The following is a 13286-nucleotide window of genomic DNA, read 5'->3' as shown; positions in this document are numbered from 1 at the left end:
GAAATCTAGGTCTCCTACTCCTCCGCCATCTTGCTCCGCCCCGTCAACAAATCTTTATACTACTTATTTTATTCTACCTTATCCCTGCTAGTTTTTGTTTACTTATCTTCATAACATTGCATGTTCTCAGAGGTCTTAGAATGTATTTCATACATCTTTGACTCCACTATGTCACTGTCCTAAAAATTGGGCTATGATAAATCCTCAGAATATTTGTTAAATGATCTTTTACTTCTCCAGTTAGTTCCCAGACTCCTCTTTATTCATAAGATTCTCATTTCACTTTTGGTAGGTATAATCAGGATTAATGGGATCTGAAATTTTAATATTTGGATTCCCAGAATAGAAGTGCAGGAAAGATGAACACACATATATTTATGAAGCATTTAAGTATAAATTTCATGTCATCATATAATTTGTTCTCTCAATCTTCGATCTTCATGAGGAAAAATAATGTTGTGAGTAAAAATACTCATTTCTCATAGGCACATCTAAGACACTCATAAGGCAATCTGTTCTTTGGTTAGAAGTTGCAGATATATTTAGGGCATATTTGCATCTCTGCATCTGCCAACCCTGGATTTGTCAGGTTGCTGTATGAGAGGTTAATCTGTCAGCTGCTGTAAATAATCCAGCAACCACAACTGAGCTGCTTTGCATACATTTCTGTGGTGTTGTAGGCCTCTATCCTATTTAGTTTGGGTGCCTTTATTACAGATACTTCCAAGTACTGCACGATGGAAGAATCCTTCATCTTGATGGGGTGTCCTTGGGGAGAGGGAGATATAGTGATGGTCATATGTATCTTCTTCCAGCTTGATATCATGAAGGGACAGTGATAATCACACACACGCACACACCGAAGGAACAAAACAAAAGTCCAGTGCCAAAGCAGAAAAGGAGAGCAGGAGAAAGGGGGAAAGAAAGCAAAGGATTGAAAGGAAACCATGAGAGGACTTCATGCTAAGTGAAAGAAGTCAGGCAGAGAAAGACAAATACCATATGAATTCACTTATATGTGAAATCTAAAAAACAAAACAAAACAAAACAGAAACAGACCTATGGATACAGAGGACAATCTGATTGTTGCCAGAGCAGAGGGGCTAATGAGATAGGCAAAATAGGGGAAGGGGATAAAGAAGTACCATCTTCCAGTTAAGAAATAAATAAGACACAGGGATACAATGTACAAACTATAAGGAATATAAATAATAATATGTAACAACTGTGTATGATGACAGATAGTAGCTAGATTTATCATGGTGATCACTTCCTAATGTACATAAATATTGAATCACTATGTTGTACACCTGAAACTAATATAGTATTGTATGTCAAGCACACTTCAAGAAAAGAAAAGAAGGAAGGAAGGGAGGAAGGGAGGGAGGGAGGAAAGAAGGGAGGGAGAAAGAAAGAAAAGAAAGAAAGAAAGAAAGAATGGATAAAGAAGATGTGGTTCATATATACAATGGAATATTACTCAGCCATCACAAAGGATGAATACCCACCATTTGCATCAACATGGTTGGAACTGGAGGGGATTATGCTCAGTGAAATAAGTTAAGCAGAGAAAGACAATTATCATATGGTTTCACTCATATGTGGAACATAAGGAATAGAGCAGAGGACCACAGAGGAAGGGAGGGGAAACTGAATGGGAAGAAATCAGAGAGGGAGACAAACCATGAGAGACTCTGGGCTCTGGGAAACAAACTGAGGTTTTACAGGGGAGGGGAGTGGAGGGATGGGGTAACTGGGTGATGGGTATTAAGGAGGGCACATGTGGTGATGAGCACTCGGTGTTATATGCAACTGAGGAATCATTGAACACTATATCAAAAACTAATGATGTACTATATGCTGGCTAACTGAACATAATAAAAAAAAAGAAAAGAAACAAACCAGAAAGAAACAAGTGAACAAAAAAGAAAGGAAGGCATGATGAGAAGGTAGGTAGGCCTTTGGTCCCGATGTGCATTTACACAATTTATGTCACCTTTATTCCTACATGTTAGGTGACATTCATATTTCCTACCCTAGAACAAAACATAGGAGAGAGTCAAGTAAAAAAGCAGTGAACTTTTTTTATCTGTGGTACAATGCTTGCAGTTAAAATACTGAACTTGCTATACCTTTGCCTCTTATCTCACAGTTGTTCAGATCAATAAAAAATTATATTGCTGCTAAAGTATCCTCCGTAGAGGCAGCTTCAGAGTCCTCCAAAAACCTGCAGCAAGAGATTTTATGTTTGATGCACTACCCCAAATGGAACCATACAATTCACTAAGTTCAACAAGTTTCAAAGCTTTCTCCTGAACAAAGAAGACTATTTAAAACAAGAATTGTATTTTTCTTACATGTGCTTATTCACTCAACTGTTCATGTATTGAATCAGTCAACAAATGGATTACATGCCTACTGCATGGCAGTTACTGTGTTGAAGATGAAGAAGCATTCTCAGAATAGGGGGGAAGATGCAGCCCTCAGTCCAGCTGGTCACTCTGAGGACATGAGCCAGCCCGGGAGCCAAGGAAGAATCAGGAGAGACACATAACACAAACTATGGGGTTGGGGACAACTTCCAGACGAGGTGGCACTTTCATGATGTCTTTAAGTAGTTCTCTGATGAAGTAGGAGCTAACCACGTTCAGGGAAGGGCTGGGGGTGGTGTTACATTCTAGAAAAAGGGGATATCATCAGTAAAGCCATTATAAGAACAAGATTATTGTTGATCTGTTGGATTTTTTAAGTAATCAGAACTCTATCTTTTATTTCTCAATTCACTTGACCCCAGTCATCAGCTCCTGATGGATTTCTTGTATTTAGGTAAAATATTTACCCTTTCTTTTTGTTTTTTTCCTCAACTTGTCAGGCTGAATTGAAACACGCATGCACATACACATAAGCATATATATTTACACATAGATTTGTTTTATATAAGCTTGTTACAGAGTAGGATGACAAAGGGGCTCAACTTAGAAAGTATGAAGTTTTGTTGAGTACTCAAAACTTCTCTTACCTGAGTATTTTAAGATTTGCTTTTCAGATTTTTATAAATCAACTAAGGAAAAAAAACACTTAGGATGAAGAATCCTAAGCTCTTAATCTTACCACACTCAGTCTTTCTTCTTCTGCTGCTAAAACCCATGTTGTTCTGTATTTTTCTTAAGTTGTGGCAACCAAAACTGCATACCACACTTGATGCTGACATGTTCTCTTTTATATTTTATGTTTGACTTTACTGGCCCCATTTATGATATTCTGTGGTTTTCCTTGTTTTCAAAGGCAGCTCATTAAACTGGAAATCATAAAGAACCATCTAGGATGATTCTGTGGTCCTATTTATGGGTGACTAATAACCAGCCTTTAATTTTACCTGTGTGGATTGAAGTTTTTTAAAATGCCCATATACATTAAAAATGTATTGTTATTGTTGTTATTTTGTTTGTTTTAAAAAGTACCCTTACGTTGTCTCCTTTTGCATTTTTGAGGTAGAATTCACTTTCATGTCTTTATCTGGGGTATAGAGTGTTATTCCCACTCAGAAATCTTTCAAGTTCTCCAGTAGACTTTAAGTGTTATGACTAATACTACAAATACCAGAACAGTATACTGGCAGGTTACAGGGCTTTTCTGACAATACATTAGTTCATCCAATGTTTTAATTTTTAAGGTAGATAGAATACAAGTACATAAGGAAAGTAATAACAGACATTCAAGAGCAAAATGCAGCATGCTTGGATTTTAGGGGTAAGCACTGATATTGATTAAGTGTTTTTACCTCATACTTAAGATTTCAAATATGTTTTATTTATTGATTTATTCATTCATTCATTTATTAATTTATTTTCAAAAAGATTTTATTTATTTATTTGTCAGAGAGAGAGACTGAGGGAGAGAGCACAGTCAGGGGGAGTGGCAGGCAGAAGGAGAAGCAGGGTCCCCGCTGAGCAAGGAGCCTGATGAGGAATCATGACCTGAGCCAAAGGCAGACGCTTAACTGACTGAGCCACCCAGGTGTCCCTCAGATATGTTTAAAAGAGTTTTTAGTTTCTGATTTATTTTGACTATTAGAATATAATGATTTCATTTTTGAGCATGATTTATGTGTTTTCAGAGACTGAACAAAGTTTCTCTTTTGCATTTTAATTATCATTACCTCGAAAATGTGATTACAAACAAGTAGCAAACAAAAAAAGCTTTATCATCTTATTTTTTAGTCACATATTAATATTATAATAAAGAAATTCTCTTTTTCAACCAATCTTTCCATTTTTATTTTACTTTCAAGCTTTCTATGAAAGATCTACATGAAAGAACATGGAATTATGCAGGTTTTTTTCCTACACCATATCAAATACTCAGAAAATTGGTAATTATTACCCAAATATTTTGTAGGCAAAGACCAAATTTCAGATCTATTATCTAGATTAATGAATGGTAAAATACTTGACAGAAATATTTATACTCATCCTTAAAAAGATAAAAATAAGTGGATATCAAAGACCAATGAAAAACAGACATCACGGCTTTTCTCTCTCTATTTGCTCCATTTCAGTTGTTTTTAATGAGAATCTTTGATGGCAACCTTTAGTTGTTTGGACATTTCTGGCTTTTGAGTGGTATCAGCACAGGGAAAAATAAAAAGCAATAATTGCTAGAACTAAGGAAATATTTTTGTTAATAAGATACTAAATTATAGATACTTTATAATTTCATTTTGTTTATTATTTTTTAAAGATTTTGTTTATTTATTTGACAGAGAGAGATATAGCAAGAGAGGGAACACAAGCACAGGGAGTGGGAGAGGGAGAAGCAGGCTCCCTGTGGAGCAGGGAGCCCGACGCGGGGCTCGATCCCAGGACCCTGGGACCGTGACCTGAGCCGAAGACAGACGCTTAATGACTGAGCCACCCAGGCGTCCCGATACTTTATAATTTTAAATGTTTTTTCCATGCATGGTCTCATTTTTTAAGTCCCACTTTTTTGGCATCAAATGGATTTAAGCACTCACCATTTTCTGGGGAAAGCGGCATTGGTTAATAATCCTTTAAGGAAGGGTAAAGGATAAAGTCCCCTTGAGAGGTAAATAGAAATTTGATAGTTTATTCCTTTAAATTATCTTTTTAGTTTTACAAGTGTATTACTACTCGTGTTTTTTTCTAGCCTTTTCTTCCTTTTTATCATTCTCAGTTGATTTGTCTTACCCTTTGTGCCGTATAATCTAAAAATGTACCTAGTTATAATAATATTTAGAATTATTGATAACAATGAGCTCTAAATGCAGGGACTGGTAGATGGACAGAAAATTCTAAAACATCTTAAATGAAATCATTACTGACATTACTTATCACTGTCCACCATAGTATATGGAGAGCATATTATCTATGAAAAAAGGCTTCACTTTTTCTTCTCTACAAAATGAATAAAAAATTTGCAAGTTGATGACTATCAAATTCGTCAAGGTACTGAATCATAAAAAACAATCTCAATAAAACAAAGTAATGAGTGAAGTTCATGGAAGATAGTACAGAATATACTGGGAAAATGCACGTGTGAAACCTACTGGCAGGGGGCTAAGGATTACTAATACTCCGATGGTGATCAGGAGAGCCAGCTGCATGCTAACCATGTCATACAATGTAGAAAGTAGCTGTCAAATGCCAAGGAAGCTGCATGAGACATTTGCCAAGAGGCCAGGTGTTTCTGCTGGTAGATAAAATGTGTTCCACAGCTTGATACCTGTGTTTTATTAGTGGTACCTGAGGAGAGCAGCAACTTTAGTAACTAGTGGAAAGTCAGTTTGTTTTTCATTTCTCTGATTCACGTATGCAGCTTCTGAGTTATGCTAGAAAGTTTCAGCTAGTAGTACGTGTATTAGGGTCATGTTTGCCTTTAGGTAAAAGAATTATTTTCTGCATAGAGTAATATTAATTGCTCTACTAAAGGAAGTTTCAAAATTCATGTGAGTGAAATATAGCTTGTTTTTTTAGCAAGCATTCACTTGACCATTCTGAATATTCACATGGTTAAGCCTTTTTAAGCCAATGATGATTAATGTTTATAGTGAAGCAATAAATGCAATTATTAAATTTATCATCAGCTTTTATTTATGGTGACTCTTGTGCCAGTTTTCAAATATTAATCTTGTATTACAGTTGAATATGTTCAATATCATGGATAGCTGCTAGAAACTAGTTCATGAACGCCTTAACACTATGATGTAGCAATCCCTACTTTTGCCCCAAATGTAATAGAAGGCAAATCTGTCAGCCTTAGCTCCGGCCCAGGAGGATTGCTTTGTCAGAATTCCAGAATTCATCATTAAAGGATTGTTTAACTTTAATACTATACTAGCACAATCCCCAGTATACCATTGTAATGAGGCTCCAGTTAGAATATGACTTTATTTCCTCTAAGCATCCTATTATTATTTAATAATATTAAGGGGTAGCCATCCTTATGTTAGCCTGTGTTTGAAGAACACAATTACCTTTGACTTTTCTGTGCACTTAATTTTGAGAGTTTCCTTTTTTGGTCTGGAAAAATGTCTGTAAATGTAATGTCGTTAATTTATGTCACCCCTGGAAAAAAATTTTTTATTACTTGTGGTTCTGTGAGGCCTTAAGTTTTCTTTAGAAAGTCAAGAATGGTCTGTGAAAATGGATTCTAGAAGTGAACTGATGTAGACAAATGTTTCTGTGTTTATGATTGAGGGAACCAAATAAATATTGATGTAAATACAATTATATGAAAGCCAAAGTAGTATGTAGTTTGTAGAATAAATAATAATTTGAACAGGGACTTTTTAAGATGGATAGTGTGAGGGCAGAGAATCTTTTAACCCACTGGTTGCTGACGCTGACTTCATGTTTTCTTTCCTTTAGGGTGTTGTTAGACCCACTGGGGGATATGCTGTGATGCTAAACTGGACAATGTCTTCTATCTATGGACTTAAACCTGGAGAGGTAATCATGGCTTTAAATTCATGATATATGACATTTCCCTGGTGAACACTTACGTATTTTATTATCTTCTTATTTTTTAGGTGTGGTGGGCAGCCTCTGACTTAGGCTGGGTTGTTGGCCATTCCTATATCTGTTATGGACCTCTTCTGCATGGGAACACGACAGTCCTATATGAGGTAATAAAATGAGATTAATACCACCTAAAGATAATTTTTTTTTTTTTACTGAAACTTTTAAAAGAAGTAGTTTCTAAGTGGGAACAGAAAAATTTGGATTGGGGGCAGGAGACATTTTTATATATTCTTCCAGTTAAAAATATGATTTCAAAAGAGAAAGGAATAAAGAAAAATAATAGCCAGCTTTTTAAATTGTGCTGAACAAAGCCAGTAAAAATTATATTACGAAAAACATATACTAATCAGCTTGATGTCTATCCCTAAAGGATTTCTAGAAAGGATTATACCAAAGTTATTGCAATAAAATAATGTTTTTTTTTTTAAATAATCATTCCCTTTGAAGTAAACAAAATAAACCACACTGAATACCTATGATGAATTGTGGTATAGATAACACAAATGTAACAGAGCTGAAGGTGCCACTATAAGTATTTATATTTAGAAGTATTAAGCTGCATTTAGAGCTGAAGAATATACCGTTCTTGTGCATTTACCATCAGCTTTTTTTTATTTTTTGAGTTTATTTGAAATATGATTTTAACACCATGAAAGGGGCTCAGTTGTTTGTCTTTATCTTGGAATGATGTGCTCAAGAAGAGTGTAGCTGTTTTATAAGTATTTTTATGTAAAAGATTAAATATAATAACTACATTCTAAAACCTTTTATCTCTACTCTGGTTTCTTTCCTACACTGTGTAAACATCCTCTATTCTTTCTGATAACAAAACAAAGCTTTTTAGACCTTTGCCCACTTCTGGCTATCCCATCTTTATTTTCTTCTCCACTAAACTCCTTGAAAAAAGTACCAAATCCACACTTTTTGAATTTAATATTCTTCTAGTCACTCCATATCCCACTGTGGTGCAATTTCTGTCCACCTCGCTTCCTAGAATCTACCGCAACAGAGGTCAACAGTGACTTCATAAGTGGCCAAGTCAAAAGGTTTTCAGTCTGATTTTCTTTTCACTCTCTTGGCACATCAACCATGCTGTTTCCTGCAAGTAATTCTCTCTCCTCTTGAGCTCCATGTCCTTTTGCTGTTTTTCTGTCTGTTTCTTCTTCCTGGCATGACTTTTCCTGTATCTTTCCTTACCAGGTTAATTCCTACTATGCTTGAAGACTCTGCTTAGATGTTACCATGTTTTCAAAGTTTCCTCTTACAGCCTTTGGTTTTGTTTAGTGCCCTTTCCATGGTTCCACTGCCCCGTGAGCATATGTCTATCACTGATCACTGAGCTGAGTGTACTGTTTTGATATTAACTGTTCCTATCTAGTAGGCCGTGAGACCCTCAAGAACCAGTCTTCCAGCACAGGGCATAGCACACACTAAACACTCAGTGAATGCTCATGAAACTAAATTGAGCTCTACTCCTCTGTTCTCCTATCTCTCTGACAGCTTGACCTCCTTTCCTCTCTTGGTTTCTCATACTTTGGTCCTAAACATTGGGGCTTATAGGGGTATTAATTCTTAGCCTTCTTTTCTCATTCTGCTTATATTTTTGGGGTAATCTCCATGTAGTTGGATTTAGTAGTACTAGTTAAACCAGGACTTCCAAGTACTCCTATTTCTGTATCAGATCTTCCTGATGAGCACCAACTTATTGTTAGCCCATCTTTGGATGGCCCATACACATCTTATGCTCAAGATGACACGAATTGAACTCACCATCTCCATTCTTCCCTGCAAAATTCATTTTCTTTCCACATACTTTCCATGTACTTTGTAGTTTTTTAATTTTTTGTGCATCTACCCAGTCATCCAAACTAAGAATTGAGGAGTGATTCTAATTTCATGATCTTTACATGTCACACCCTATCACTCATTACATTTTGTTGTATTTATATTTTAGTACCTATCAAAAGTGTCCTCTCTTTTCCATGCTTCCTGCCATATATTCAGAGCTGATATTCAGCTGGCATGCATAAGTACGTTGTTAATTGGTGTATATTCTGCATTTGGCTTCTGATCTGACTTGTGCCTGTGCTCTCTGGTTGTGTATTTCAGGTTATCATCTGATAATCAGTCTAGAGCACGTTCTAACAGGTGCTTCTGCCTTTAAGCGTCCTTCCAGGCTACCTCTACTCTCCCTCCAATCTCTGAGCTTTAACCACATATAATTACATGTCTAAAATGCAAAAGCCAACATAGAACTTTGTTGCTTAAAATCCTTCAAAGGATTGAGTTCTGCTTTTGCAAAGATGAAGATGACATACTTTCCTCTATTCCTCCCTCTAATTAGAACTAAAAGTCACAAGCGTGTCTAGAACAAACATGAAAAGGCTGAAAGGTGGACAGAAGAAGGGAAACTGGCGTTAGGGACCTTGGGACCCAAGGATCAACATGGTGATAAGATCCTGGGTTTTATTTTTCCTGCATATATCCTAGATTTGCTGCTGAAAAAGCTGGCAACCCAGAAATGCCAATGATAACAACGAAAAAACTAAACCAAAAACTAAACAAACAAAAAACTAAAAAAGAAAAAAAAAAGAAACATGATCTCTTAAGCCAAAGAAGTAGGAAAGGGACAGCCTAAGTAAAACATAAAACTTTAGATGGCTCTACTCTAGGCAGACACCACAGAAAAATCCATGCTGTCTCTCCCTGCACCCCCTCCCCCCACAACAGCAAAAGCTGAGTTTAGACTTCCACATTTGTCTGGTTGTAAGGAGGAGCAGTAACCCTCCATCTTCCCATAGGGGTGTCAGAGAAGTTCAACTAGGGAGCCAAGACTTTCATCCCTGCCTAGTAGTAATGAGGACCCCTCAAACTTGCAGTGACAGTGAAACCCATAGGGGTCTGGACTTTTACCTCCTCCCATCAGTAATGAGGTACCCCTCTCACTCCCCATTGGGGTGGTGTCAGAGAAGGCCATGCAGGGAGCAGTAACAGGACACTCTTACCCCCCCTCCCCAGCCAGGGAGTTATCAGTGGAAACCCACTGTTGAAAGTGGAACCCAACCAGTTGCAATGAGAAGCATTCTCCCAGTTGGGTATCAGTGGAGGCCAAATGAAGAATCTGGATAAAAAGTTTAATTCAAAAATTAAAAGAAATAGAAAACCTTCAAAGAACTCTTGTCTCTTAAAAAAAAACATAATTTAAACCCATTTGCCTAATACACGTGATTGATAGTCATCTGCCCTTTGCCTATATTTAAAGTCTTATCTCTGGTTCCTGGCCTCTGACTCAACTTTCCACTTAAAAATGCTGTAATATGGGCACTTACATGAGCAGAACTGGAAGCGATTGTGTTTTCCTGATAGTAAAATTCCACTTTTGTCCTGATCATGTTGCAGACTGATGCTTTTTCTTAAGGGAGCAAGTTAAATATCATCTCTCTGGTATTTCCTTTGCTTTCCTCAGGCTGATTGAGGTGTTCTCTGTGCTTCCGTTATACCATCTAGATTCCTCTGATCTTGTAGATTCCGTGCTATGATACTGGAAACTCTGAGGACAGGGGATGTTTGTCATTTTTGTGCCCCCCCCCCCCCCCCCGGGGCCTGGCACAGTGCTTTCCAGGTAGTAGGTAAAATTTGTTGTGTAAATGAACCATTGCTCAGGGGATTAATTGACAACTTGAGCGTGCAAAATATAGGGAAAAAACTTGCTTGCTTGATTAATTAAAACAAAATTAAAATAAACTGAAGATGAGTTCTGCCTTGTCACCAGGCCAGCAAGTGAAAAAAATATTTAGGAACCTCTGCAAAATGATCATCCCATTTGTCCCCCAATTTTAGGTGTATTACCAAATTAATAATATTTTATTTTAGTCTGATTATTGGGTTTTTTTTTTTTAGGAAGCTGAAATCTCCCATTAAAAAATAAAAAATACATTCTTTTTATAGTGAATAGATAACAGATCCTTCATGAACTTCTCATAGGATTAACTTTTCTAAAGAGAAATAAAATCATATACAGCTCAGTATGTTCAAAGTTTTATTTTCATTTTTAATGAATTACAGCATTTCAAAGCTGTAAGGTAGATAGTGAATTGGTGAGTGTGATGATATTTTTACATAATGATGAATTTTGATTTAATAAAAATTGATGTTCTGAAGTACTAGTTCGTTATGTGCTCAAGTCATCTAGAGTTCATAAAACATCTCCCTTTTTTTTAAAAGATTTTATTTATTCATTTGAGACAGAGACAGAGAGAGAGAGAGCATGAGCAGGGAGAGAGGCAGAGGGAGAGGGAGAAGCAGGCTCCCTGCTGAGCCAGGAGCCCAAGGTGGGGCTCGATCCCAGGACGCTGGGATCATGACCTGGGCCGAAGGCAGACGCTTAACCATCTGAGCCACCCAGGTGCCCCATAAAACATATCTTATTGAGTGTAAATGGTCATGATATTTTATGAATGAATAATAAATGAATCCTTTTTCTCAGCAAAGATAATTTTTTTATATTCTGGAATTTAATACACATCTATAACTATATCGGCTGAAAAAACTCAAAAGTGGTTATAACTAAGTTGGAAAATCAGTTTAACTTCTAGACACTCACCTGAAACAATGTGTGTTTCAACATGAACGCATGAAGTGGAAAATACGATTTTTGTTTCTGCCATAGAGGACACATAGCTGTGCATCTGCAGGCTGAAAACATTGGAAATCCTGGTTGTCTGCTTTGGCTTTAGCTTCTTGAGGATTACCAAGTTTGTAACACACTTCTATTTCTTTCATTAAAACAGACAGACAACAACCAAAAAATAATCCCACAAAAATTTTCAATTCCCTAATCCCCTTTGCAGTTAGAACACTCTCTTCATCTTGGAAGGCTTGCCTTATTCTATGGTCCTCTCTCGTTGGCATCTGTCACCATCATTCCATTATAACAGCTTTTGATAATTTCCCTGGCTGTCTTTATTTTTCCAAATGCTAATGGGGGCATTTTCAGTCCTAATTATTCTTGGCTTGTCAACCCTTGAAAGTTGTTGAATCGCTCTCTTCCCTTCTCAGGCATAGCCTGCTTTCCTGAAGTTGTTCTAATGCTCACTCCTGCTATAGGAATTTGTCCATTTGTTGTCTGAAATATATTCCTCAGCTCAAGTGTCTCTTCCTCATGGAAGCCCTCCTTGACCTCTCTCACTAGGTCAGATCTTGTCCTCATGATCTCATAAGTGCCTTAGGTTTTTCCTCCCTGGCTTGTGTCCCAGATCCAGTTTCATGTTACTTTATAGGCCCCTTTAATTTGCTTATTTGCCCCTGTTTATTCCAAACTCTGAGAGGAAATAGATCATTTTAGTGTTTTCTCACCATCAATTCTCAGCTACTAGTTTAAAAAAAAAAAAAAAGTATAGGGGTGCCTGGGTGGCTCAGTTTGTTAGGCAACTGCCTTTGACTTGGGTCACGATCTCCAGGTCCTTGGATCGAGCCCCGCGTCGGGCTTCCTACTCAGAGGGGAGCCTGCTTCTCTCTCTCTCTCTCTCAAATAAATAACCAAAATCTTAAAAAAATATATATATATATACACATTAATACATATATTTCATATGTAGTCATTTATAACATAAGCATTATTTCTCTTGAATTTTGGTCCAATGCCAGTTGAGAAATACACAAAAACCTGGAACGAGTGTGTAATAGGTAATAGGTGTCCTTTGCTTTGCTCTTGACATGTGTTTGGTTCCAGTAAATATTTGTTAAATAAATGCCTGGATGAAGATATCAGAAAAAAAACCAATAACTTGATTTTGTAAGTAAAGGCTTTTTTCTCATATGAAGGAATTTGTAATTCTAGTTATCTTTACCAGAAAATTGCATGAACAACTTAAGTAATAGGTTATATTTTTTTTAATAAGCAGAGACTTACTATTATTCATTGAACTGGACATATTTAAAGTATGCAATTCTAGAAGCCAGTTTAGACTGACCAGTTAAAATATGCAAACCAGTTCTGAACAATTCAGTCCTTATTTTTGAGAGGAAGAAAATAAACAGTGCCTTTTCAGAAATTTACTTTTTTTTTTTTAAAGATTTTATTTATTTATTTGAGAGAGAGAATGAGAGAGAGAGAGCACATCAGAGGGGATAGGGTCAGAGGGAGAAGCAGACTCCCTGCTGAGCAGGGAGCCCGATGTGGGACTCGATCCTGGGACTCCCAGGTTCATGACCTGAGCCAAAGGCAGTCACTTAACCAACTGAGCC

General features: G+C 36.8%; 1 protein-coding gene across 1 annotated transcript in view; it reads left to right on the top strand.

Annotated features, from left to right (window-relative positions):
• ACSS3 (acyl-CoA synthetase short chain family member 3) overlaps positions 1-13286 on the top strand; it is a 150889-nt gene that overhangs the window by 64565 nt on the left and 73038 nt on the right. The window contains exons 6-7 of the mRNA XM_025881249.2: positions 6888-6968; positions 7049-7144. Of these exons, the coding sequence (XP_025737034.1) occupies positions 6888-6968; positions 7049-7144 (177 nt within the window). The remainder of the gene's footprint in view (positions 1-6887; positions 6969-7048; positions 7145-13286) is intronic.

Source organism: Callorhinus ursinus, unplaced genomic scaffold (assembly GCF_003265705.2).
Source record: "Callorhinus ursinus isolate GAN/ISIS: 27379988/994484 unplaced genomic scaffold, GSC_fseal_2.0 scaffold14, whole genome shotgun sequence".
Classification (NCBI taxonomy): Eukaryota; Metazoa; Chordata; class Mammalia; order Carnivora; family Otariidae; genus Callorhinus; species Callorhinus ursinus.
The sequence above is the reverse complement of the archived record's forward strand: the minus strand, read 5'-3'. Positions and strand labels throughout refer to the sequence as shown.